This window comes from Taudactylus pleione, unplaced genomic scaffold (genome assembly GCF_031769625.1).
Source record: "Taudactylus pleione unplaced genomic scaffold, aTauple2 ptg000201l, whole genome shotgun sequence".
NCBI lineage: Eukaryota > Metazoa > Chordata > Amphibia > Anura > Myobatrachidae > Taudactylus > Taudactylus pleione.
In genome coordinates this window covers 29946078-29971997 of record NW_028284603.1, presented here as the reverse complement: position 1 = coordinate 29971997, position 25920 = coordinate 29946078, and the positions used below count along the sequence as shown (strand labels likewise).

General features: G+C 47.5%; 1 protein-coding gene across 2 annotated transcripts in view; it reads left to right on the top strand.

Moving 5' to 3' along the window:
* The window catches only part of RD3 (RD3 regulator of GUCY2D), a 43344-nt gene extending 17840 nt beyond the window's left edge, over positions 1–25504 (top strand). Inside the window, exons 2-3 of one of the 2 annotated variants that reach the window (XM_088477548.1) lie at positions 2013–2285; positions 24798–25504. In XM_088477548.1, coding sequence (XP_088333674.1) covers positions 2059–2285; positions 24798–25095 — 525 coding nt within the window. In that variant the 5' untranslated portion in view covers positions 2013–2058 and the 3' untranslated portion in view covers positions 25096–25504. Of the gene's footprint in view, positions 1–1970; positions 2286–24797 lie in introns of both variants that reach the window. The other variant, XM_088477547.1, reaches the window with a different exon arrangement.
* The last annotated feature ends 416 nt before the right edge of the window (positions 25505–25920 follow it).

Below are 25920 nucleotides of genomic sequence, written 5' to 3'. Positions count from 1 at the left end.
TTCCCCCCCCCCCCAGTAAAAATCCCCCAAAAGTGAGCCTACAGTGATTGCAGTGGCTTTTCATTGATAAGTGTGCTGATCTTATGTGAGCCCAGATCACTCATGTAACTGAGAGAGGACAGAGGTAAATGTGACAAGGCAGTGTCATTTTATGAGGAGGGGAATGAAACCACAGACCAAGAGTTAAGCTGGGTACACACTTGAAAGATATATCTGCAGATGATGGTTGTTCATACACCCTGAACAACCATCACTGCCATCTGGCCGCGGGTCCTGCTGGCTGGGGGTCGCGTCGCTCCTACCTCCCGGGCTGCTTGTGCACCAAGGGTCGTCTGACCGCCCGTACACACCGCAAAATGTGCAGATATATCTGCCATCGTCTGTGCTGCACAGCTGACACAATATATCTGTGAAATACGTAGTTCACAGACATATCGTATGCACACTGGCTGGTGCACATATCGGAACACTCCCGTTTATCAGAGACTTTCCTACCGTCCCACCCGCGGGCCAGCATAACATAACATAAAGCAAAGCAACAGGTGAATAGATGCTATGCGCATGCACACGGCATCTACACATTGTGGGGTAGAGCCTGGTGGCCATAGAGCATATCCGGAAGTTCCGGGCAGTGGCGTCACAAGGGGGGTGTGGTTGGTGCAGCCTGCACCCGGGTGTCACCCGCCGAGGGGGTGACACCAAGGTGCAGACTCCCCCTCAATGACAGGAGCCGTGTGCTGCACTGTAGCATTAAGTGCAGCACAGGTCTCCTGTCACTGTGGGAGCCGGCCGGCACTCCACGCAGGGACCTCCTGCACCCCCCTTCCTCCCTAAGTAATAGGCATGGGGGTTCGGGACGGTGGTCACGCCCCATGCACACCGTCCCTCCCCGCACCGAGTGACAGCGTGGGGAGGGACATCATTGATGCAGGGCATGCAGTGATGGAAACGGGTGTGCGGTGTACCTACTTTACAATCCCATATTTTGTGAGGTATGGAAATAGCAGGGGCCCACTAGCAGCACAGAATATATCAAGAGAGGAGTGGTGTATGAGTGGAGAAGAATCTCTTTATGAAACACAAGACATATACAGTATCTAACTTATTTTTGCGTATATACTGTTAGAAACATGGTGGAAAGTAATCTTTATTATGACTCTCCTATTTGAAGGGAAAGACTGTTTAGCTGCTGGTTCAAATCCCGACACGAGAAGCCTGTCAGCAGGAGATCCCAATGCTAGCTGGCAAATACCCTATCCCTCCCTTAGGGGTGCATAACCCTAAAACTCCTGGGGCGGTGCCTAACCCTAAGTCCCCCCCTGGGATGCCTAAACCTAACCCTGCCGGGGGGGGCGCATAACCCTAATCATCCCCGCCAAAACCTAACCCTAACTCCGCTAAACTCCCTAAACCTAACCCTCCTCCCTGCGGCTGACGCTAAGGACACCCCGGACTTACCTCGTTCGGGCTGTCGTCCTTTAGCGTTGGGATTCTGACGCCTATCTGAAGTCCCCTGTCGGGCTTCTCGTGTCGTGATATAGACCAGCGGCATTTAATCCCCTGTCAACAGCACTGTGTGCCATGGATTTAGTATTATAGTTATAGAGGTGGTGAGTCTTATCTGGGGTTTGCATCAGGTAATGGGGTTTAGCTGGTGAATTCTCAGAGTGAGTGTTGCAGAGAGGGATAGAAATCCTGTCTGCAAGGGTAGCCTTGAATAGTCCCTGCCTAGCACATAAGCCAAACAATAGATGTGAGATGGCAGGATCACAGTGAGAGGACTGGAAAAAGTTTCTGTGTAAGACTTCTCAGAGTTGTGTCTCCAGATAAAAAAAAACAAAAAAACTGACCTGACTCCATCCAGAGGATTAGGGTTGTGTAGACAGAATAACCTCCAGCCATATGTTTTTTGAACATGTATGGTATAACAAACCTAAACTCAGCTCAGTTTGATCATTTGTGTATTTTAGGCCTAATTCCCAGTGAGTGATGGACCTTACATCCTGGTTTAGGTGGAATGAGTCTAACTTGAGACTTTCCCAGAGGAATCCCACTGATATGGTGGTGGAGACACTAATGATGGAGCTCAGCTGGCAGATGAAGGAAGCAGAGAAACAACAGCGTGAAAAGGAGAATGAATATCGCAAGATTAAGACCGGGGTGGACTACAGCTGGCTGGTTAGTTACCCAAAGCACAATTATGACATCAGCCCAGGAGAGAGGTTACAGTTGGAGGATACCTGCAGCAATATCCACCCATCATATTGTGGGCCTGTTATCCTCAGGTAATGAAGTGTTTCTACCAGTGACCTATGTAATGTGTTTACAATTGGTTTGAGCTATGATTATTTATGTACAAAATACATATAATAGAACTTGTGAAACAGATACAAAAAGCTTCATAAGCAGTGTTAACGCCACAGCCGGAGACATACTAAACACGTCAGCACCGTGATCCTAGTCACCAGGAGACGTAGCAATTCCCATAGGGAAGGCGAGTGTTATAGAGAAATATGCATTAATATAGGAGAGCTAGGCATTGCACAGCACTGTCCTTCTCCGGCAATATCTATACTGAAAATGAGGCCACGTTAAAATTGTGTTGTAGAAACCGGCTTCATAATGGTGTATATAAATATGGGGCATGTCTATACGAAATAGCACGGTCAATGACAGCTGTGTCTGAATGCAGAAACGTGTATGAGCTTGCAGGAGGTCATCCATACACAGGGCCCGATTCAGAGATGTGCGCTATTACCACCGCAGCTGCGATCGCAGCCACCGGGGTATGTGTTGACACGACCACCGGCCTTTTTGCAAATCCAAGCATCTGTATACAAAGACGCAGCACCAGTCGCTGATCCTTCAATGTTAGCTGTGCTGAGAAACCCTATGGTCATGCTGAATGGCCAGGGGAAATGAGGTGACACAGCTATATCACTGGTGTACGGTCTGGACACACCTGCGTTATTAGCTGCCCCTCCCTGTTACCTCCCCCAAACGCTCCCTGTCAATCACACTGCAAATAAATCGTTGCTGCAAGCAACAACAGTAATGTACTTTGGCGCATGCGCAGTGCGACTCAGATCCATGTGCAGGTGGCCAATAATCACTCACCGTGCAAACACATCGGCATACCGTACATCTCTGAATCAGGACCCCAGTCCATAGTCTCAGATAACTCATTTGTCCCAATTCCTCCTAATAAGTCATCATGAATCCCAGTGTAAAGAACAGGACAAATAGTACTAAGCATATTATACCCATGTGTCTGTATATGTATATAAGTACAGTATATGCAGCTCATATCATGCCTCGGGATGGGCTCTGCATCCAGTCGGTCGGGATACCGAAGGTAAGTAGCAGGGCTGGAGGGTGGGTTAGGCACTAAGGGAGGAAGGTTAGGTTCAGGGTGCGGGGAGGGGGAGATTATGTTCAGGCACTAGTGGGGAGGTTAGCGTTAGGCACCAAAGAGGGTGGGTTAGGGTAGGGAGAGGGTTGGCATACCGACCAACAAGTGCCGGTATGTTAATCCTGTCCGGGTACCAAACCCCATGGCTCTGTGCTGTGAGAACCTTGCTTCCTCCTCTAACTAACTCTCAGTCTGTGGCTTTCTATTTGCCCCTGTTCCCCTCCTGACAACAATACACTACTCAAACCCTGCTGTCAGTAAACAAAATCCCGAGTGGGCTTGTCACTGCATCCCACAAGATTAGCACATTCATCGCATAGTGATTGTTCTGATGATCTGATTGGCTACAGGTGGTTCTATCCCCACCCACTTCAAACCGCTGTATACATAAACAAATCAGTAATAATAACAACAAAAAAGGTCAGGTTCTAGTTAATTAAGGGGCTATGGCCATGAAATCCATGCTAACTTTTCAACAATATAGGAGTTGCATCTCTTTTTACATGAAAATGACAGCATGTAACAGGGACTGATGCACAGATAAAATGCATCATCGCTCATATCTACCAATCAGACCTTTGCTTTTTTTCCCCCTGTAAACTGTACTAGAAAAAGCACAGCTGCAATGTGATTGGTTGAACTGGCAGTGCTAGTACTTTGAAACCTAAATTATTAGGTAACCTAACAGGATTATCTGAACTAAATAATTTTCACTACTTTGCTGACACAACTCATTCTTCATACACACATTTATGTAAACTGCTACACAGTTGCCATGACAATCAACTAGCCTATAAATGTATGTTTTACCAGTAGAGATAAGATTATTTAATATAATTATCTGATTGGTTGCTATGGGAAACGGCATGTATTTGCATTGTTACCGGTGTACTCGTTTTCATTAATGTCCGTGTTATTGTTTACTAAACTTGTGTTGGACTTTTTGGACATGTACAATGAATCAGCACCTTTTTTAGATGAAGTTCTTGGTATTAGTGACCTATTTTTATCTCCAGTAAACAAGCTTTGAATTAAGAATCTCTTGTCTTGCAAATCATCGAGCTACAACTGTGGTTTATAAATTGCTTGTGTCGCCATGACAACAGAGAACTGGTCCTGATCATGTAATTTAATCTATGAGTAATGTCCCAAGAACAATTAGTTTTATGTTATCTTCAGCATAATAAGAGGCATATTTAGCCCACATTGTCTTAAAAATAAAATTAATATTGGTCTATTAATCAATACTACTACACTGGTCTTAGAGGACAATATAAATCGTGACATCGCAATGAATTATTATCATCAACTCCTACCTGTGAGTATAACTAAATGAAAAAGATTATATTTTCTGTAAATGGGACTGGTTACTTCTCAATGCTTCTTGCCAAGGGTGAGAACCTGAGAACACAGTGATTCCAAAATAAATGTAAAAGGGAAACTGACAGAACCCTAGATTTAAAAGCAATAAACATTCAAAAATATTTTTGTTTCAAGGGTCCAACAATTTCTTACTTTTTTGAAAGCAAGCCATCTTTCATGGAAAAATATGGTTAGTACTTATTATTAACATATTTTTATAATATACATAGCGCCAGCATATTCCATTGCTCTGTACAACTGGAAACTTAGTAAATTAAACAAAATAGGTAGTAGACATCTCCAGCTGATTGGGATCCCGGGCGTCGGCATCTCCAGCTGATCGGGACCCCGGCAGTCGGAATCCCAGGCGTCGGTCGATTGACCGCATCCCGTCATGCACGTTCATTAGTCCATTATTGCACACTTCACCCTACTTTCTCTTATCACAACACACCTGCTTTAATTGACAATAAATTTTGTCAGATGTCACTTTGTGCGCACTCAAGAATCAAATAATAATTCAGAGGGAATTTGTATCGTAGAGTTCATTTTAACTACACAAAACAACTATAACAGCATGCCATTCACAGAGCACTTAGAAAACTTGTGAGGGCCTCTACATACCACCGTCTCCTGTAGTAATGCCCCTTATGCAGTCCCCCTTATATAGTGCTCCCAAACCCAGTAGTGGTCCCCCCTATGCAGTGCCCCTTATATAATGCCCCAGTAGTGGTCCCCCTATACAGTGCCCCCATTAGTGCACCTTATATAGTGTCCCCCCCTATGCAGTGCCCCCTATACAGTGCCCCCAGACCCAATAGTGGTCCCCCTATGCAGCGCCCCTTATATAACTCCCCAGTAGTGGTGCCCTTATATAGTGCCCCTTATATAACTCCCCAGTAGTGGTGCCCTTATATAGTGCCCCCAGACCCAGTAGTGGTCCCCCCTATGCAGTGCCCCTTATATAGTGCCCCCAGTAGTCCCCCCTATACACTGCCCCCAGTAGTAGCCCACCCCTATTCAGTGCCCCATGAAGCGGCCCCCCCTATGCAGTGCCCCTTACACACACAAAAAAAAACCACGACTTACCTGAAACCCCGCTCCTGACGCAACCGCCGCTGTCCGCTCCGGCTCCTCTTCTCCTGCAGTATGGGAGAGACGTCAGCGTCATGACATCACTCCCATCATCACCTGAGGGGGAGCCGGAAGACGGAGCTCATAAGTGAGCTCCAGCCGGCTCCCTCCATTGAAGCAGCAGCTAATGAAAGTCTGTCTGACTCTCATCGGCTGCTGTAACATACACACAGCTGCCGCCGGCAGCTGTGTGTTTGTCACTGTGTAGTGTGGCCGCGCTCACTGCACGGTCTACACTGCACTAGCGGCGGGGACACTAGCGGCGGGTGAAGCCACCGGCTGCACCGCTGCTAGAGGGGGCCCAGGGACGACCGCCCCTGTCGCCCCCCCTTAATCCGGCCCTGATGGTGAAAGATCTGTGCGGCAGGAATGTGGAAACTTTCTGGACTACCTATGTTTTCAGGGAATGCTTGAAGGTTTGGAGGTTAGAGTAAAGTCTTGTAGTGTGAGAAAGGCCATGCCAGAGTGGAAGGTAATGAGTGTGGATGAGAGGCGCAGATCTTGTGCAGGGCATCAGGGTTGAGTTGAGAGATATTTTGAAGCAAGATGTATGTTGGTGCAGTCTTATATATGGTCTTGTATGGTAGAAGAAGTATATATTATATTAGATTCAGTAAGGCACTGCTTGTATGTGGTTTGCTCAGCAGTGACTTCAGAATGAAGCATTGATTTATCCAGAAGTTATTGCAATATACAGTACAGTAATAGCCTTCTTAAATATAGAAGATATTTAGAAGATCCTGCAAAGAATTGCATTGATTCACAAAAACTAAAAATTAGGGATTTAGTTTAGAAGCAGAAATGCACAAACAGTACCTTAGGCTGGGTACACACTAGACGATGTGTACCCAGCCAGACATCTTCAGCGCCGGCAAGTGCATACACACTTGCAGATGCGGGCAATGATGGTGCGATGGTGGGGGCTATGCTGTTCCTTGCAGCATGGCCCTCACTAACGACATCCCCAGGGGCATATTAAGAGAGGAGGATGCCACTGTGCAGTCTCTCTCCAGTGGCCGGCAGCGCACTGAGTGCAGCAGCAGTAGACTGTGGGCACTAGTCTGTGCCCTGAGACTACTGCGTATGTGCAGGTCACCGGGAAAATGGCACGACAACCATTTTTCCAATGATTTCCCTACTGCACATGCGCAAAACACGCATCGTCAGCGACATAGCGGGCACACACTAGACGATGTGCCCGATATGTCGTCTGATTCGGCGGATTGGAGCGACATATCGTCCAGGGTGTACCCAGCATAACAGGTCTCTATTGATCAGCAATGCATACAATGTGCAGCTTTTTTATCCATCATCTGTACAGAGGAACAATGGTTTAGAACAGGGGTATTCAACATGTAACCTTCCAGCTGCCGAGGAACTACACCTTCCAACATGCCCTGCAACAGTTTTAGCATGTCCTAATAGCAAAACTGCGACAGGGCATGCTGGGGATATGTATTTCTAAAGAATCTGGAAAGTCACATGTTGTATTCCCCTGGTTTAGAAAATGTAGTTTGCCTAAATCAGAAGGTAGCATGTTTCTTTTATAAAGTCAACAATGATTCTTAAAACCTAAAAAAATAAAAATTATGGTATAACATACCTCTGTTAACTCTTTTTCTTCAAGGGGTTCATGGGGTCCACAGCAAATACGTTGGGGTATGTGGTTGGAGTGATCCAGGCACCAAACCGTTAAACAAGCTCTCAGCTCCCAGGATGCACTGGGTCCTCCCCCATATATGCCCCACCCCTGGCTACAGGCAGTCAGTTTGTTATCAAGCCCAAGCAGGAGAAGGCAAAACAAAGATGAGAAGGAAGGACCCTTGTACTTCAGGAAACCTCTCTAAGAAGAGGGAATCATAGAAAATACAAAAGATTACCCAATAACACCAGGTGCTTTAGGGTGGGTGTCCTGTGGACCCCATGGACCTCGAAGAAAAAGAGTTAGAGTTATGGTATAACATACCTTTGTTATTTCTTCTTCGGGGTCCATGGGGTCCACAGCAAATGCGTTGGGAGTGTCCCACAGCAGTTCCCTTAAGAGCGGGGACGCTCCTGTGTTTCAGTAGAAAGGAGAATCCTGCGCCCGAAGGAAGCATGCTGAGAGGCAAAAGTGTCAAATACGTAGAATTTGACAAAGGTGTGGATGGAAGACAACGTGGCTGCCTTGCACAACTGTTCAGCAGAGGCTCCACGACGCATCGCCCACGATGGACCCACAGATCGAGTAGAATGTGCTGTGACCGTGTTCGGCCCAACAAGATCAGCTTGTGTGTACGCTTGACAAATTGTCATACACAACCATCTGGCCAAAGTCTGTTTGTTAGCTGGCCAGCCTCGCTTATGACAGCGATACAACACAAATAAAGAATCTTACTTCTAATGGAGTTGGTGCGATCTACATAGATACGTAATGCACAGACAACATCCAGTGATACTTCACCAGCCGAAAGGCGTAAAGCTTGCAAAGCCGGAACCACAATTTCTTCATTTCACATGAAACCGGGATACCACCCTAGGTACCCGGCCCTAGTACGAAAAACAGCTCTAACCTGATGAAATATCAACAAAGGAGAGCGAAAAGACAGGGCTGCCAAATCAGAGACCCTACGGGTAAAGCGATAGCCAGAAGAAAATCTGTCTTCACCGTCAACCACTTTAGGTCTACTAATTTCAAGGGTTCAAATGAAGGAGCCTGCAAAGTCCTGAGAACCAATGTCAAACCCCACGGGCTACCGGGGGGACAAAGGGAGGCTGAACCCTCAGAAGACCCTGAAAAAATATTCTAACATCAGGCAATGGGGCGATCCTTTGCTGAACCAAACTGAAAGTGCAGGAGCCTGAACTCTCAGGGTGCCCAGACGGAGACCCTGGTCTAAACCAGCCTGACAAAAAGAAAATACTCGGGAAACCCTAACCACCGTAGGGTCACATTTTCTCAGTTCACACCGCTGAAAATACGAGTGCCAAATGTTGTAATAAATGCGGCCAGAGGAAGGTTTCTGTGCCCTCTGAATTACAGAATTGGAAAACCTTTTCCCTTTAAGACGGAGGTCTCAACAGCCACGCCGTCAAAAACAGACAAGAAAGATCTGGATACAGGCAGGGGCCCTGTATTAACAGGTCCGACCTTGGCGGAAGAGGCCACGGATTGTCTATGGAGAGACTTTATAGGTCGGTGAACCAATGGCGTCCGGGCCAAGCAGGGGCTATCAGTATTAGTGTTGCACTCTCCTGCTTGTATTTCCTGATAACCCTTGGAAGAAGGGAAAATGGAAGAGACAAATACGCCAGTCTGAAGTTCCACTCTACTGCCAGAGCGTCCATAAACTCAGCTGCAGGATCCCTGGTCCTGGACCCGTACCTGGGGATCCTGTGGTTGTGACTTGAGGTCATGAGGTCTACCTCTGGAAGACCCTATCTGTCCACAAGGCTCTGAAATACCTGTGGATGAAGAGCCCACTCTCTGGCATTCATATCCTGCTGGCTTAGGAAGTCCGCTTCCAAATTGAGGACTCCTGGTATGAACACAGCTGATCTCCCAGGAAAATGACATTCCTCCCAAATCAGAATGTTTGATACTTTCGCCATGGCAGCCTGGCCCCACATTCCTCCCTGATGGATGAAGAATGGCTACTACGGTGGCGTTGTTGGATTGTACCTGGACAGGCCTGCCCCTTTAGTATTTCCTGAGCTTGAACAAGAGCTCTTGAATACTACCCTTAGCTCCAGGACGTTCATCGTCAGATGGCTTTCCGTTGTCGTCTATTTTCCTTGAAACGTGTGTCGACCTGTCACTGCTCCAAATCCGCAGAGGCTGGCATCGTTCGTGAGGAGTACCCAATCTGGATCCAGAATGGGCGACCCTTGTTCAGACATGTTCCCGGTGGAACGAGATAAGGTTCTTGGATACAGAAGGTTAATTAAGCCAGTATCTTGAAAAAAGATATAATTTATTACAACAGATAACAAGATATGGAAGAATAATAGTTACTTAGCTTCGGAATATAAGATGGTTACACGATCCAGGAGCCTCCTCTCAGAATAGAGCTGGAACGAACAATACCCTGGCCACCAGCTGCAGTCTCTGGTCCAGGCATAGGGCAGGCCACTGGAATCTCCTTTGTTCTTCGTTTATATAGTATCCTACTTGCATACCCATCTAACTCTTACTAGTATGGGCATAACCTACTTCAAACTACTTTATTGGTTAACTGCTGATAAGGACTTCTAAAACTTAACGCAAGTGTACATCGCAGTAGACAACGCCTAAAGGATTTATGGCCTGTCTGCTTCCGCATTCCTGTACCATTTCATGCCTGATACCACTTCATGTCTGATACACACATAAGAACCATGAATAGAAATGGCTGTCAGTAGCCATTTTGCTATCCCAATACAAGACGGTACGTCTGCAACAACCATGACAGGAACAGTCGCACTTCTGGCGAGAGACAGATCGTCTGTGCCTTCATTTGGAAACCCAGGCCGTAGCCATGGCCGGGCAAATAACAGCTCCTGATAGAGAAAAGACTGCCTTGAGACAGGCTTCAAGTCTCTTATCAGTGGAACATTTAAAGACAGATGCAGATGGAACTGGAAAGGGATATAAGGCCTCAACCTTTCTTGTAATATGGATTTTCCTGTCCGGATAACTCCATACTCCCTCCCTAAGTTCCGAATAGGTGCTCAGATTTGGGAAATTGAGCTTTCACAACTCTGTGGCGTTTGAATACTGGAACCTTTCTCTGTACCGGCTCCACATCATTTATGTTTAGCACAGCTTTGACCGCTCAAATCAGAGAGGGGACATGTACTGTTGGAAAATGGTCATCCTCTCCTGAGTGACTCTTGAGAGGAGACCCGTGTATCCCCCTAATCACCAGAATCTGATGGCTGGACGGCATGTGAAACCGACCGCCTTCTGGTATTTGGCTGTATTGGCCTAGCTGCTTGTCGCGGTTGCTGGAAAGCTGCTGAGGACGAAGCCACATTCTGACCCGAGTGACCATACATGTCCCTCCAGGCCGGATGCATGGGGGGCATAAACATAGTAAGCTGCAGCTGCTGAGGGTACCCCATTATCAGGGTCGGCATAGGAGCTGCAAACCTGCCTGCAACCTGGGCCATGATCTCTGCAAAGGCAACCCAAGGAGGCTCCTGTCCAGAAGCTGGTAGATTTGACCGCTGTGGTGACTCCTTAAAACATAATCCATCTTGTATTAAATCCTGTGAGGACAACCCCGCTTACAGGTCATACATGACACCAGCCCAGGGTCTTCAGCCACCTGTCTTTCAGTTTCTGTGGACATAACAATATCTCTAAAGTTATCCAAAGTCTGAGTATCAATGTGACAATCGTTTCACACCCAATATATCCCACACACCTGTCGTAGAGGGTTAATGAGGACAAACAGCAGTGATAGGTTATGACTGACAAGGCAGCATAACACGGCAGATTTCTTAAGTCACATGCAATGCACACAGATATATAAAACTATACACACACATTATATATATATATATATATATATATATATATATATATATATAAATAGCTCAAACACGAATCGGCACTCTGACTGAATAAAAAATGTTCATGGCCTGGGTGCCTTCTGCAATAACGTAAAACAGAGCAGCAGGAAAACAGCGGCACTCCAGATTCAAATCTTTAATGTGTGCCCATTGACAGACGTTTCAGGGCCACGCAGGACCCTTTTCTCAAGGCTGGCACCACACATAAATATGCGTGTATTTATGTGTGGTGTCAGCCTTGAGAAAAGGGTCCTGCGTGGCCCTGAAACGTCGGTGTCAATGGGCACGCATTAAAGATTTGAATCTGGATTTATTATAAGTCCTGGAGTGCCGCTGTCTTCCTGCTGCTCTATATATATATATATATATATATATATATATATAAATACATATGACGATGGTGCAGCGACTTAATAACAGACTCTTGGGGCGACATGCACTTTGGCAACGTTTCAGTGCCCTTTATTGTGGCACTTTCGTCAGGCTCAAAGAGTATGTTTGAAGTAGAATTAATTAGGAGAGAGGGGGATGGGCAGCCCAGTTTTCACCAGTATATATGAATTACAATTTAGCCCCTACAGCCTGCAGCTGGGGGCCAATTGGAGCACTTCCTTTACAAAGGCAACAATGTAATGTGATCACCTTCACAAATATCTAATAAATGTGAAGTACAGTTATAACTGACAGTCTTTCCAGAAAAAACAAAGGCAGCATAACTCAGCAAAACTTAATACATTTAAGCAATATATTTGCCATAGGCTCTTAATCAACTACAAAAAGCACACCAGCTTAGTAGGATATTGAGCTCTGTATAACCTGGCCACCCAAGCAGAGGTATACAGGTGCATGATCTGGGAAAAGGAATCCCCAGGGAGTTCCTGTCCAGAAGCTGGTAGGTTTGACTAATGTGGTGACTCCTTAACACAGTGACCACCTCATCCATTTTGTATGAAATCCTATGGGGATAACCCCGCTTTGCAGGCCATACATGACACCAGCACAGGGGTTTCAGCCACCTGTCTTTCAGATTCTTTGGACATAACACTGATTTTTACAATTATGCAAAGTTCTGAGTACCCATGTGACAATGTTTCACACCCAAAATTCCCACACACCTGTAGTCAGTGGCGGATCCAGGGGGGGGAAGGGGGGTGATATCACCACCCCTAGCACACTGCTACTTCCAGTGTGACCGACGGGATGCACATACAGTGTCCGGGCAGTTCATCCTACAGACGCTCTTTCCAGTCAGCTCAGCTGTGTACCGCAGCCAGGGGCGCCGAGAGGGGTGGGGAGCGGGTACAATTTACCCGGGCCCAGGCTTCCAGAGAGATCCAGTGGGAGATTGCTGTGGCTGCTGCTTAGCAGCCGCAAGCAATCTCCTATGCCTGAGGGGGGGAGCGATCACACTGATCGCGCCCCCCCTGGCTTTGCGCCGGGCTGAGGGGCTCCCAGCGCCCCCCTCCCCGACACGGCGCTGCAAATATATACTTTGTTCTACTTTTTAATTCGAGGGGGCGTGGCCACGCCTCCCGCGATTAGGCCATGCCCCCTCTTTACCGGGGCCCGGCAGGGCTCTCAACGGCCCTGACCGCAGCCACTGCGCTCAGCTCCATGCTGCAGAGTCTCACAGGTCTCTCCTCCCCACTTACCCTATTGGCTGACAGGGCCCCATCCTGACGTGGCACCTCTCCCCGAGCTGCAGTGCGCACAGAGTGCCAGTAGGGGCCGGCCAGGGACAGGCGGCGTCCTCAGGTTGCCGGGAGACTGCTCCATCGATGGAGGAACACGTGAAGCTGCAGGATAGACAGCGGCGGGCAGGCTGGGTGCGGACTACTCCAGGCATATGGCAGTGGGGGCCCGCAGGCTCTAAACCCATCTTACCCGGTCACCTGGACTGCGCGCATTCTCCCCGGGTCTCTGACACACATCTCACCACCGGGGCTGGTGCAGTATTATCACACCCGGGTATCAGGCGGTGGGACCACTTCACCCTGTGGATGAGGAGTGCGGGCTGCTGGTGCATCTGGCTGCTGCTGCTTTGGGGTAAGTGGGACATTAAATGCATGGAGTAATGACTGCTGGGTGGGGGTTCCTTGTACTGGGCTCACAGCTATAGCTCACAGCTATAGGGGCTCCACACTCCCTGATATATCAGGAACTTATAGATACTCTCAAATTCCATACCCACCCCTGCAGCTAACTAATGGGGGTTGCTGTTACATTCTCCCGAGCTCACCCTCGCTGCTGCTGTTTACATTGGGGGGGGGGGGGGGGACTGGAGAGGGGAGTCAGTACTAAATGGTATGAGAAACAGCAGTGATAGGTTATAGCTGATAGTTATTTAAACATAAAAAGACAGCACCACACACAGCAGATTTTCATAAGTCACATGCAATGCATAATATATTCCCTTTATAGGAGTATATGCATTTTAAGCTCTTGGTCAACTATGAACAGCCTCAGGCCAAGTAGGATATAGAGCTCGGGTAAAACCTGCCACCGTAGGAGAGGTATACAGGGAGACTGACCCAACCTCCTGAGTGCACAGTTACCGAGAGCACCTGGTCTCTGGCCGACTCCTATAGAGGGAGGCTGAGAGGAGCAACCCAGACGTGGGAACCTTGAACTGGGCCGGTGTGAGGATTGGGGGGAGGGGTCGCCGGGGAGAGCGAACCTCCCCTATGCTGTATGGATCCACCCGGCTCACTGACATGCCGCCGACTTCTAGTCCCCGGCTGCCAGGAATTCCTCAAGTCCCAGTGGTCTGTGTGGGAGGCCGTTTACCGGGCTCCTCACTACAGCGTTCCCCCAGCCAGTCTCCACCGCCGGAGGACGAACCACCTTACCTGCAACCCCATGCTTCCCACTTGCACTCCAGGGCCCTATGCCCCTACTGAAATCACTGGCTTCACACCAGTGTTGCGGCGATGGCGGGGGTAGATGGAGCAGCGACATGGGCGTCGAACCGGACGCTTAGCGGCTTCAGGTCTCCCCTTAGTCAGCACTCGCCGCTTGCTCAGGAAAGGAAGAAAGAAAACTTGTCCTTTGGGACTGCTCCCGCAGTCCCACTGTCAATAGGGTGCCTTCTCGCACCAAACAGAACAACTGACTGCCTGTAGCCAAGTGGAGTATATATGGGGGAGGACCCAGTGCATCCTGGGAGCTGAGAGCTTGTTTAACTGTTTGGTGCCTGGATCACTCCAACCACATACCACAACGTATTTGCTGTGGACCCCATGGTCCTCGAAGAAGAAATAATTTTTTATTTAATCCTTTCGAGACATGAAACATGAAATTCGTTCCTTAGATGACATTACTGGCCAACTAGTCATACTGAATACAAGTTTAATTGCAGATACATTCAGATTTGTAGAACCATATATTTCAATCTTTTTAGATCTCATCACTGCAAGATATGGAGTAATGGTTTCTACATTGTGGTAGTTTTAGCAGGTCCGTACAAAGCAAACGTTTTAAGTAATAGCGCTGTTGGGTAGGACCCTGCAGTGGATATCGGAACAGTGAACTAAAGCAGTTACTTATAGCCCTAACATTTCTGCTGTGCACAATACACCAAATGAGTGACTTCATGCCTGCATTTATATTTCTGTGCAGCACCATTGCACAGAGTGAGGGACAGGGCATAGTGCCTGATGAGCATCATTATGAGTCTGCGGAGGGCACCTGAATTAGAGGGGTGTCTAAGGCACACAGAATCCTTCACCAGGCCATGAGCAGATAAATCTATTACTATGGTAAGAAATGACAAATGCAGAAAGTAGAATAGCCTATAGATATTGGTAACTAAGTATGTATCGGAAAATAAAGTAATGTACTACCCTACTTATCAATGGATGTATTTACCTTTAACATAAAAAAAAAGATCCTACATTTGGGTTTATTTCAGCTGTGTCACTATTTAAATAGACTTTACCTTTATTTCAGTCCAAATCCTTAATTCTACCGATTGGCTCCCCATATCTTTTTTATATTACATTTGTAACAACACCCCATGTCATAAACAACTTGTGAGGACACAGCAGAGAGCAATTGGTTATAAAATCCATTTATGCAAGCTCAGAAAAATAGAATGTGAAGTTAGACAGGCTCTGTAGTAAGGAAGTGCCACACGGCTTTTATACCAGGAACAAACAGCTCCTAATGACCTAGATATTGCTAGCGTAAGCACTGTACTTAATAGACTGAAAATCCTGCTATTGCCCTATTCCCTCTGAGCAGAGCGACTTGGCAATGATAGTGTTAACGGAATAAAAAACCACTAGAGGGGGTGGCAGCTAACACCACCATGTGGCCCTACCCGGACTGCTATTTAATCAGCTTTCTCACCACATTTACAGGGAATTAATGCTAAATCCTCCACTGTGTCAAGCAAGTTATAACCAAAACCCTGTGAGTTTCTCAGATCTGCAGAGTTTCCAGGCAATGACAACCCCTCGTTCTGCCAACTGGGTGATGTGGTTGACATTTGATATAGATATATATATATATATATATATATATAAATAAATATTCTATATTTGGGATGTAGTCTGGAAGCCGACTGTCTAAATGCCGGTCTAAATGCCGACCGTCGGCTTCCAGACTCTCTAATCCCGGCGAAAACTCGACGCCTGTCATTAACCATATGCCGGAAGACAGGTAAGCCGGGCGCGGACAGCCACGGGAAGGGGGGAGGGTTAGGTTTAGGGCTCCCAGGGGGACTTAGGGTTAGGTACCCCCAGGGGGGAGGTTAGTCTAGGGGAAGGGGGGGTTAGGCATCCCAGGGGGAGATTAGGCGAGGGGAAGGGGGGGAGGTTAAGGTTAGGCACCCCCAGGGGGAGATTAGGGTTAGGCCCCCCCCCCAGGAGACTTAGGTTTAGGCAGCGTGGAAGGGGGGATTAGGGTTAGGCACCCCTAAGGGAGGGTTAGGGGGTAGAATTAGGTTAGCGATACTTACCTTAGGGACGATCGGGATCTTCACCCTTGCCGGGCTGCCGGGATTTGAACCGCCGGCCATGCGGTAATACTTACTACACCCCTATGTTTAGCTGGCGTTAGCCATTTATAAATTGGACAAAGAGTGACGATAATCATTCTCCAGAGAAAGCTGATGCTTTCTCAGGATGTTGGCCGATAGCAGTTAAACTCGTGTATTTTTTTTTGAGTTACCATATATACGTTGACCCGAATATTAGCCGAGGTACCTAATTTTACCCCAAAAAACTGGGAAAACTTATTGACTCGAGTATAAGCCTAGGGTGGGAAATGCAGCAGCTGGTAGTGCCCCCAGTAGTAATCCCCCCTAGTAGTGCCCCCAGAATTAATCCCCCCTGGTAGTGCCCCCAGTAGTAATCCCCCCCCTGGTAGTGCCCCCAGAATTAATTCCCCCTGGTAGTGCCCCCAGAAGTAATTCCCCCCCTGGTAGTGCCCCCAGAAGTAATCCCCCCCTGGTAGTGCCCCCAGAAGTAATCCCCCCCTGGTAGTGCCCCCAGAATTAATTCCCCCTGGTAGTGCCCCCAGAAGTAACCGCCCCTGGTAGTGCCCTCAGTAGTCCTAATAAAAAAAAAACAAAAAACACTTACCTGAAACCCCGCTCCTGGTCCCGCCGCTGCTATCAGCTCCTCCGGCCGCTTTGCATTATGGGAGAGACGTCGTCACTCGAGTATAAGCCGAGGGGGTGCTTTTTCAGCACAAAAAAAGTGCTGAAAAACTCGGCTTATACTCGAGTATATACGGTATGTTAATTTTTTCTTAAAACGACAAAAATTACTTTAATAATATAATAAATAGCAAATAAGACACATGGGCGGCAAAGAAATAGCGTATATATAAGCATATTATACAAGTTAGAATAAATATGATAAAGTCAATGCAAGGTATATAAATTATAATTAAAAAAACAAAGGGTCATAAATAGATTTTAAATCTATACAAGACATTGAATCAATATTATTAAACTGATGAACCATTCCATTGTGTGCAGGGCCAGGCTAACAGAATATAAATAACCCCTGTGTTTTTTAATACTAGGATATGGGTGATCTGGGCATTAGACCCCTCTGGATTTCCTAACACTTTCTGTTGTTTAGGGTGTTATTGTCTGATCACCTGACAATAACTACTATAGGGATACATCATTTGAAAAAGGGGACTGCCCTCTTTCATATGAGGGCACACCTGATTGTGTAATACGGTTACGCACTGGCTGATATATTGGCCAATATATTGTCGGTGTGTAACAGCGATATGTCTGTGAACGACGTAGTTTACAGACATATCCTGTCGGCTGTGCAGCACAGCCAATGGGCGATATATCCGCAGATATATCGGCACATTGTGCTGTGTGTGTACAGACAGTCAGCCGACTGCCCGTACACTTGCTGCAGAGGCCAAAGGTGACTGACATCACAACTGGACGGGCACATGTAAACCAGGTATCCCTATCCCTCCCCTCCCACAGCCTAACCCTAACCTCCCACAGCCTAACCCTAACCCTCCCCTCCCGCAGCCTAACCCTAACCTCCCACAGCCTAACCCTAACCTCCCACAGCCTAACCCTCCCGCAGCTTAACCCTAACCTCCCACAGCCTAACCCTAACCCTCCCCTCCCGCAGCCTAACCCTAACCTCCCACAGCCTAACCCTAACCCTCCCCTCCTGCAGCCTAACCATAACCCTCCCCCATAGTGCCTTACCTGAATACTTAGCTCCGCAATTTGTCGGTTTTGTGACTGTTGGGAAGCTGACTACATCCCGTGTATTTGGCCTCACTCACCACTAGCGGTCATGTAGTTTTTACTATTTCCGGCTCCCATGCATTCCACGTTGCAAGGTCAGCATGTGTCGCATACTGGACCACATATAAAAGAGGACAGTCTGTTGTCTACAATCCACACTTAGAACACTGGGGAAGTTACTAAATCAGGGGGGATGGTTGTCTCTCACAGTGAATGGCTTAAACAGATAATGTTCAAAAGAGCTTAAGGATATTGTAAAAAGTTATTAACTACTTGAAACACTTTATAACATGTATCATATAAAATCTAGGAATATTAGTAAACATATACAACTCTATTACGGGCTTAAAAACGGGATGCAGTTTATAGACCGGCGGACTAAATGCCGCGGTCTATATCCCGACAGGAGAATAGGCTTGAAAATACAGACGCCCATCTTAATGCCGATGCCGGTATGCCGAAGGACGACAACACGAACGAGGTAAGTCCGGGGCGTCCTTAGCGTTAGCCGTGGGGGGGGGGGAGAGGGTTAGGGAGTGTAGCAGGGCTAGGTTTTGGGGGGTGGGAGGTTAGGCACTCCTAGAGGGAAAGGCTAGGCACCCCTGGGGGTAGGATAGGGTTAGCCACCCCCCCTCCCCGGGAGGGTTATGTTTAGGGTGCGGGAAGCGGGGGGGGGGGGGGGGCAATTAGGTTTAGGCACCACCTTGGGAGTTTTAGAGTTAGGCACCCCTAAGTGAGGGTTAGGGTTGGGGGGGGAGAGGGGAGGGTTAGGGTACTTACCAGCCGGCGTCGGGATATCCTGCCGTTGGGCTTCTCCTGTCGAGTTTTGAACTTCCGCCGGTATTTCATACTGATCCCTTAAAAACAACTACGTTGGAAGCGCAGAAGATGCAATTAATGTCTGGGGTTGTCTGTAAAGCATCTGGTCTTGCAACATGTCTGCTTTTAACTTTCAGTGATCACAATGTTGTTCAATAAAAATTGTAAATAATGTATTGAATTATTTAAATTTTCATGCAATGAAACGAGTTACAAGATCACTACTTTACATGCACTGAATGGTCTGCTGTTTCCTATAGAACAAAAACAGGTTAATCAGTGTTGAAGATCACACAGAGATGAACAATACGATACATCAGAAAGGAACATGAAAGGAATGACTTACGTTCGCTGCGTGATGTAAATATTTATCAGTGTCCTGCATACGTAGGATCCGCTGTGTGGCTAATTTATGAACCTCAGTCTCCTAACGCTTCTTTATACCCACTTAGTGCATGTCAAAGGGCACAGTCAGTTCAGTGTCTCTAAAACCACCCCTCAAAAATGAATCTACACCAAGTTTGGCAGATGCATAGTGCTGAAACCATAAACATGCCACATCAACGGCACACCGAACCTGACTTTTGTATGTTTATCATATTGTTTGAAGTGCACATAAATAAGCACACTGGTCAAAACTAAACCATATGAGGGCAACTTTTAGCTGGCCATACACAGGCAGAGCCTGTGGCACACACAAAGGCCTGATTCAGAGATCTACACTAATCTCTCAATCTACCCAATCTCCAACGACGAGTGGTTTGTGCAGAACGGGTCCTGCGATCATGTCCGCAGCGTTTGGGGGGCGGATCAGGGGCCTGGCTGGGTGCGGTTTTCTGGGAGGGACAAGGCCAGGGTCTGCGTTGGTGGATGCAGATTTCCTGGCCTCGCAAGTGACCGGGAACTGGCCAGGCTGCTTGTAAGCTTCAGATTCCGTAGACTGGTCAAAAGGAGCAACCATCGTTTGAGATGGTTGCGATGGTGATGCCAGTCGCAATGCTGGGATCGCAGATGCAGCAAGGAGGTGTCTGTATCCTACAGACACCTCCTGCAGTATTAGCATTTTAGATGGACCAAATTGCGCAGCCACTCTGCAATTCCGTCCATCTCTAATCAGGCCCAAAAGGTTCTAAGTCGAATACACGTCCAAATGCGGACGGATCCCTTGGATATTTTCAGACTGTGCGTGTTCCGCAGAAAGCAGAAATTGCGCATGCGTCATACTACGCACACACATGGATGCAGGTTGTAAGTGCGTCCATTGACAGAACCCTCTTTGCATCATCTGGGCATTTCCGAGCGGTTACCGTACAGATGCACGGAACACATGGGAGTATTCTGTAGGCCAACTTCCGTGCTTGTATGGAACTTGCGGACAGAGATGGGATGCATGTTTTTGAGGGATCTACTGCACTCAGGCATGGGGTGGATGTACGTCCAGATACTAATGATGGAGGCTGCGGATGGAACAATACTGAGCGGCGCGGCCTTTTGCATGAAGATGGACAGATAATCGGCATAGACAGGCGGATGCATGCATTAGCATAAGGTAGTTGGCAGGCTACTGCGGCCACATTGAACGGTGGCCACAGATTGACCAAGTCAGAATCAGGCCCAGAGTGTCAGACATGAAGATCTTGGTGCAGTTTGGTGTATGTAACTGAATGGCTGCAGCCTCGCTAATACTTTTGATTTGCCTTCTTCCAGATTAGTGATAGGCGACATGACACACTTCAGGTTGCAGGATGGGTCGACCTCTAACCTTCCAAAGGGCCGCACATCACCCATAGGCCCGTATTCAATTGGCAGCAAAAAGCTGAGTTTGGCGATAAGCGCAAGGTTTTCGCCTCATTCATCTGTTTTGAGGCAAAGTTTTCGCCTACTTACACAATGCGCACTCCCACTTTTCGCCCTATTCAATTGCAAAACAGGCGGAAACTAATGCAGCGAATAGCGAAAAGAACTGTTTTTTTTGGGGGGAAATCAGTCTGTACCCCCTAAAAAACTTAACTGACCTGGGGAATCAATATAGAAGTGTATTAATAGCCCTAAGTAATTAGGGATCTTATATGGAGTCAAAGGGCTGTTATATACATATTTGCATAAGTGTCGAAAAAATATTAAGCAATGTCTTTTGTGAGACATAATTGCTGTAGTTAAATTGGGGGTAACTGTAAATGGGTACTAGTATATTTTTGTGTCTGTAAAGTGCCAATTTAATTTTTTTTATTTTTAAATGCACCTGCTGCAGCCTCCTGCAATCCTAATAACACCTGTCCCATCCATAGAGCACCCCAAAATACCTTACCCAGCCACATTTTCGCCCCCAAAAATTACGTCTTTTTTGGAGTGATTTTTTTTTTTTTTTAAACCAATTAGTCATTAGGGGGGTGTCCAAAAGGTTCTGAACCAAGGCCCTGATTCAGAGCCGCTCGTAAGCGGCTGCTCGTTCGTTCTGACCGATGTTCGCACATCTGCACATGCGTACGGATTTTAATACGCATGCGCGAACCAGTCAGTGCGGCCGAAAATCGTTTGTTCGCTATATAGCGAGTGCCTGCTATTTTGAGTGACAGGAGGCGGCGTATGTGGGTGGTAACAGGGGAAGGTGCTTGAAAACGAGGGTGTGGAATTCGAATGCAGGCGTGCTTAAAGGTCAAAACGGGCGTTTTAAGGGAGTGCATAATTAATACAGCAGCGTCATTGACCACGTCACTTGTTTTTTTTTTACTCAGAACTGCTCGCAAAATAGCGGTTGAAAAAACCAGCCACAAGAATAGCGAGCAGTTCATACGCTGTTCGATATACTCGATTAATCTAATAAATAGCGGACATGACGTATGGTGCGAGCGGCAAGGGGGCATATTTTTCAAAATTACAACCGCAAGTTTTGCTCGCTCGTTCAGACTTAGAGGCGTGAACAGACCGCAATTAGCGAACGGTTCATTTGAATAGCCACCCCTTGTTTTAGAACGAACGACCGCAAATAGCGAGCGGCTCTGAATGAGGGCCCAAGTCCTCACTTTTGTAGCTTAAAATAGGGATTTTGTACATCTTATTTCCTGCCTTTGGGTGGAGAAACTTCTTTGCCTCTTTTTGCCCGTGGAAATTTAACACATGCGAAAACGTTCTTGAATTGAATAGGGCGATATTTCTGAAAGTGGCGAAAATATCTTGCGGATCGCGGCTTTTCACCTCTAATTGAATACGGGCCTTAATCTCAGAACAATACATTTCAATAAAGAGCAGACATTTTAAACAAGTGTTACAAGCTAGAACACACAAATCTGACAATACAGCACACGATGGAGTTGGTGACACAGGTGAAGGCTCGTAAGGCTGAATCAGTGCCAGATTAAGGTACACATGGGCCTGGAGCTGACATTTATAAAGGGCCTATTGTGTGCCTCTGCAGGGGAGTGTGACAAGCGCCGTGTCGGTGTGACTAGTGATGCGGGGGTATGACCAGTGTGGTGTGGGTGTGGTCTACACAAGGAGTCTGGCATGTGCAGTGGGTGTGGCTAACTCCATAGAGGGCATTGCTACTGTCACCGTCATATAATACGGAAAGCATCTCGGTGACTGCCATATAATGCACTGAGCATCGCTGTGACCACCATATACAAATACAGAGTGCATTACAGTGACCGCCATATAAAACAGAATTGCAGTGATTGCCATACAGTATAATACAAAGAATGTCAGTACACATCATATAATACACCAAGCGTCAAAGTGATTGTTATACACAGCTACACACCATGGCCCCTGCAGTGGAATAAATCTATCTGCCTATACAGAGACAAACGCAGGATTTCTAGAGGGGGGGGGTTCCACATTATGCCATTAAAGTGGGGATGACCACCATGCAAGGGAGAGTGGCTATAATTTTAGGCCACAGCTACATCAAATATGATGCCTTAATCTGAGTACAAACACAGGGTCTATTTACTAAGCAGTGTTAGGAGGAGAGGAGACAGAGTGAAAAGTAATAAGGTGCCAGCCAATCAGCTCCCAACTGTCATTTTTCAAACACAGCCTGTGAGATGACAGTTAGGAGCGGATTGGCTGGCACCTTATCAGTTTTCACTCTGGGCCTGATTCAGACCCTGTCGCAAGCGCTGAACGCTCGCAACCGGGTCAATGGTGGACCAGAGCGCATGTGCACGACGGAGCCGGCTCCGTCGTGCGCATGCGCGAGACCCGGATAGCGACGGGCAATCCGTCGCTCCGGGTCTCGCACCAAAGGGGGCGTGCTGTCGATGTTGAGTGACAGCACGCCCCCTTTGGTGGGCGGGCAGGGGGGGGTGGCTGCCCAGATGGAGGTGTTCCCATGAGAACGCCTACCGTCTGGGGACGACCCCACTGACACAAGTGATGTCAGTGGGAGAGCTTTCGGCTCTGTTTGAGCCGAAAGCTCTCTGGGGCTTGCAGCCACGAGACCCTACCACAAGGGTCTCGTCGCAAGCCTGACAGTCGTGATGGTCTTGACTATCGCAACCATCATCCTGGCCGTTCGCATTAGCTGTGGGTGGCAACCCACAGCAATGCGAGCGGCCAGGAGGCCGCTCCATGAAAAAAAAAAAAAAAAGACACCCTGATTCGGTGGCCGACTGGCAGTCCTGCCGACCAGGCGGCCGATTTGGTAGGTGTTACACACAATACATAGATAAGACACTCCCTTCATTCTGTCCCAGAGCAGGTTTCACTTCTCCCTGCACCCCCAGACCTGGACGAACCAGCAGGCACTGATTCTGCTCTCCTCCTCATGTGGACTCCCATTCCTTGCACACACTCGTCTCTTATTGGTCCCTTGAGCTGTTCTTAGATGCCGGTATCTCTGCTCCTCTTGCTAAACGCTGACTCCTTATTCCATTCATTGCTCATTAGCAGAGCTGCTACCAGCAGACTGACAGCAGAGCCCTGCAATCTGCTGTGCTGTGAAAGATGCCATCTCAAGCTGGCTGGCAAAAAATATTTTACTGCGGGAGCCCACCTGCCCCATTTAGTGACAGCCCAGTTCGCTATACCTTGCCGCCTCCTTGTTTCACTGCCAGTCCCAGAATAGTGGTGGAGCATGAAAGATCTGAGGGGCAGAGCTACGGGTGATTTGGGGGCGGAGCTACGGGTGGTTTGGGGGTGGGGCTTCATATTGCATGTTGAGAAACTTCAGTCAGTCCGGCCAGGGCGGAGCTTCGCACGGACCTGTGAGTAGGCGGGGCTTCAGACGGCCGGGGGGCTCAGGTATATCTGTCTGAATGGGTGCTGCTTGGTGGGTGATCAGGGTGGTGACAGGAGCTTAGAACGATCTGAGGGGGCGGAGCTTTGGGTGATTTGAGGACGGCGATTCAGAATCCATGTTGAGAAGCTTCAGCCAGTCTGGGGGGCGGAGCTTCGGACAGACCTGTGAGTAGGCGGGGCTTCAGGCGGCTGGGGGACTGAGCTGAGTTATTTCTGTGTGAACGGGTGCTGCTTCAGGCAGCCGGGAGGTGAGTGATTGGGGTGGTGACAGGAAAAAAAAAAATCCTGTCAACACTGTCTGAGAAAGCTGTGGGCCTATTTGCATGGGTGGGCCTGGAGCTGTAGCTCCTCCCACCCCATTAGTAATCCGGCCCTGGGCTGAATGAAGTCCTAGGGACGTATGTTGCCCGTCACTGTTATAGATCAGAGCTAGTAACTAAAATACTGAACTACCTTGTGTCTCTTTCAAACTCACCATGAAACTGACGTCCAGACTTCTTGTTTACAAAGATAAATCTTTCCAATGCAGTTCCCTAATGATCTTCTTATCTACAGATTCCGGCAGATGGTGGCAGAGTATGATCCAGACGTGCAGGAAGTCCCCCGTCTCTTCCGATCGGTTCTGCAGGAAGCTTCTGAGAAAATGAAAGAGGAGGAGGAAGCAAAGAAACTTGCCAAGCAGTGGAACTCGAAGCGAACTATGAGTTTGTCCCTCACCACCTTCAAGTCTCGAGCCAGGATCTATCCTTTCATGAGTAACATTAAGACCATCTCTGAGGATGTTGAGCGAGAAGTAGAACCCACCAGGCGAGTGTGGAGCATGCCGGAATTTCGCACAACGAAAGATGAATAAATTCACAAGACAACCAACAAACAATTTGGGCCTTATTTGCACTTGCTGAGAAACAAAAGTCTAATTTTTTAAACAAAAAAAGGGGGGGGAAAAAAAAAAAAGGACTTTTTAGCAGAATTGTATTTTGTAGAGATTCGAATAATTTTGATCAATTAGTCGTCAAGTAATCGTCTTACAGCCTTAAGAGTATGTAGACTCTAGCTCATTAATTCTTACATGTCTTAGACCACTAAACTGGGATGTCGCTTACAAAACATGTACGGACATATTCTGTTTTCATACTGCCTACTGTACTAATTTCAGATGGTTTGGACTTGTTTTGTACCTTGTTGGATGTACAGTAGATATCTACACACTTTTTTTTATATGTTCATGCACCTTTCCCATTAAAACGTAATAAATAAGATTATGCCTGTAAATACTAAGGTTTCGTTTGCTGGGGCAATCTGTAAGCTACATACAAGCATACAGATGTGTCCACAAACATCTGTCCTCCGTGCGCTACAAGTCACGCTACACATAACGCGGGAGCTCAGTGTGACTCTGTAGTGCCGAGCGTCTTTTTGCCTACAAATACGTCTTATTCGCACAGTGATGCGAATATTTAGCACAAGCAGCTTCTGCTGATTAAAATATGCGGCATGCCTATGTTTTGTGTGCGACTGTGGGTGTATTGCATACGAAATGCTACGTTACAGTCGCTGACACTGTAACGTAGCATTTCACTTGCAGATACACCCGCAGTTGCTCATACGGCAGCCCTATCTGGCTTCTAGGGACTGCAACTTATGCAGCCCCTATAAACCAGCCTGACTGCTGGCAGCT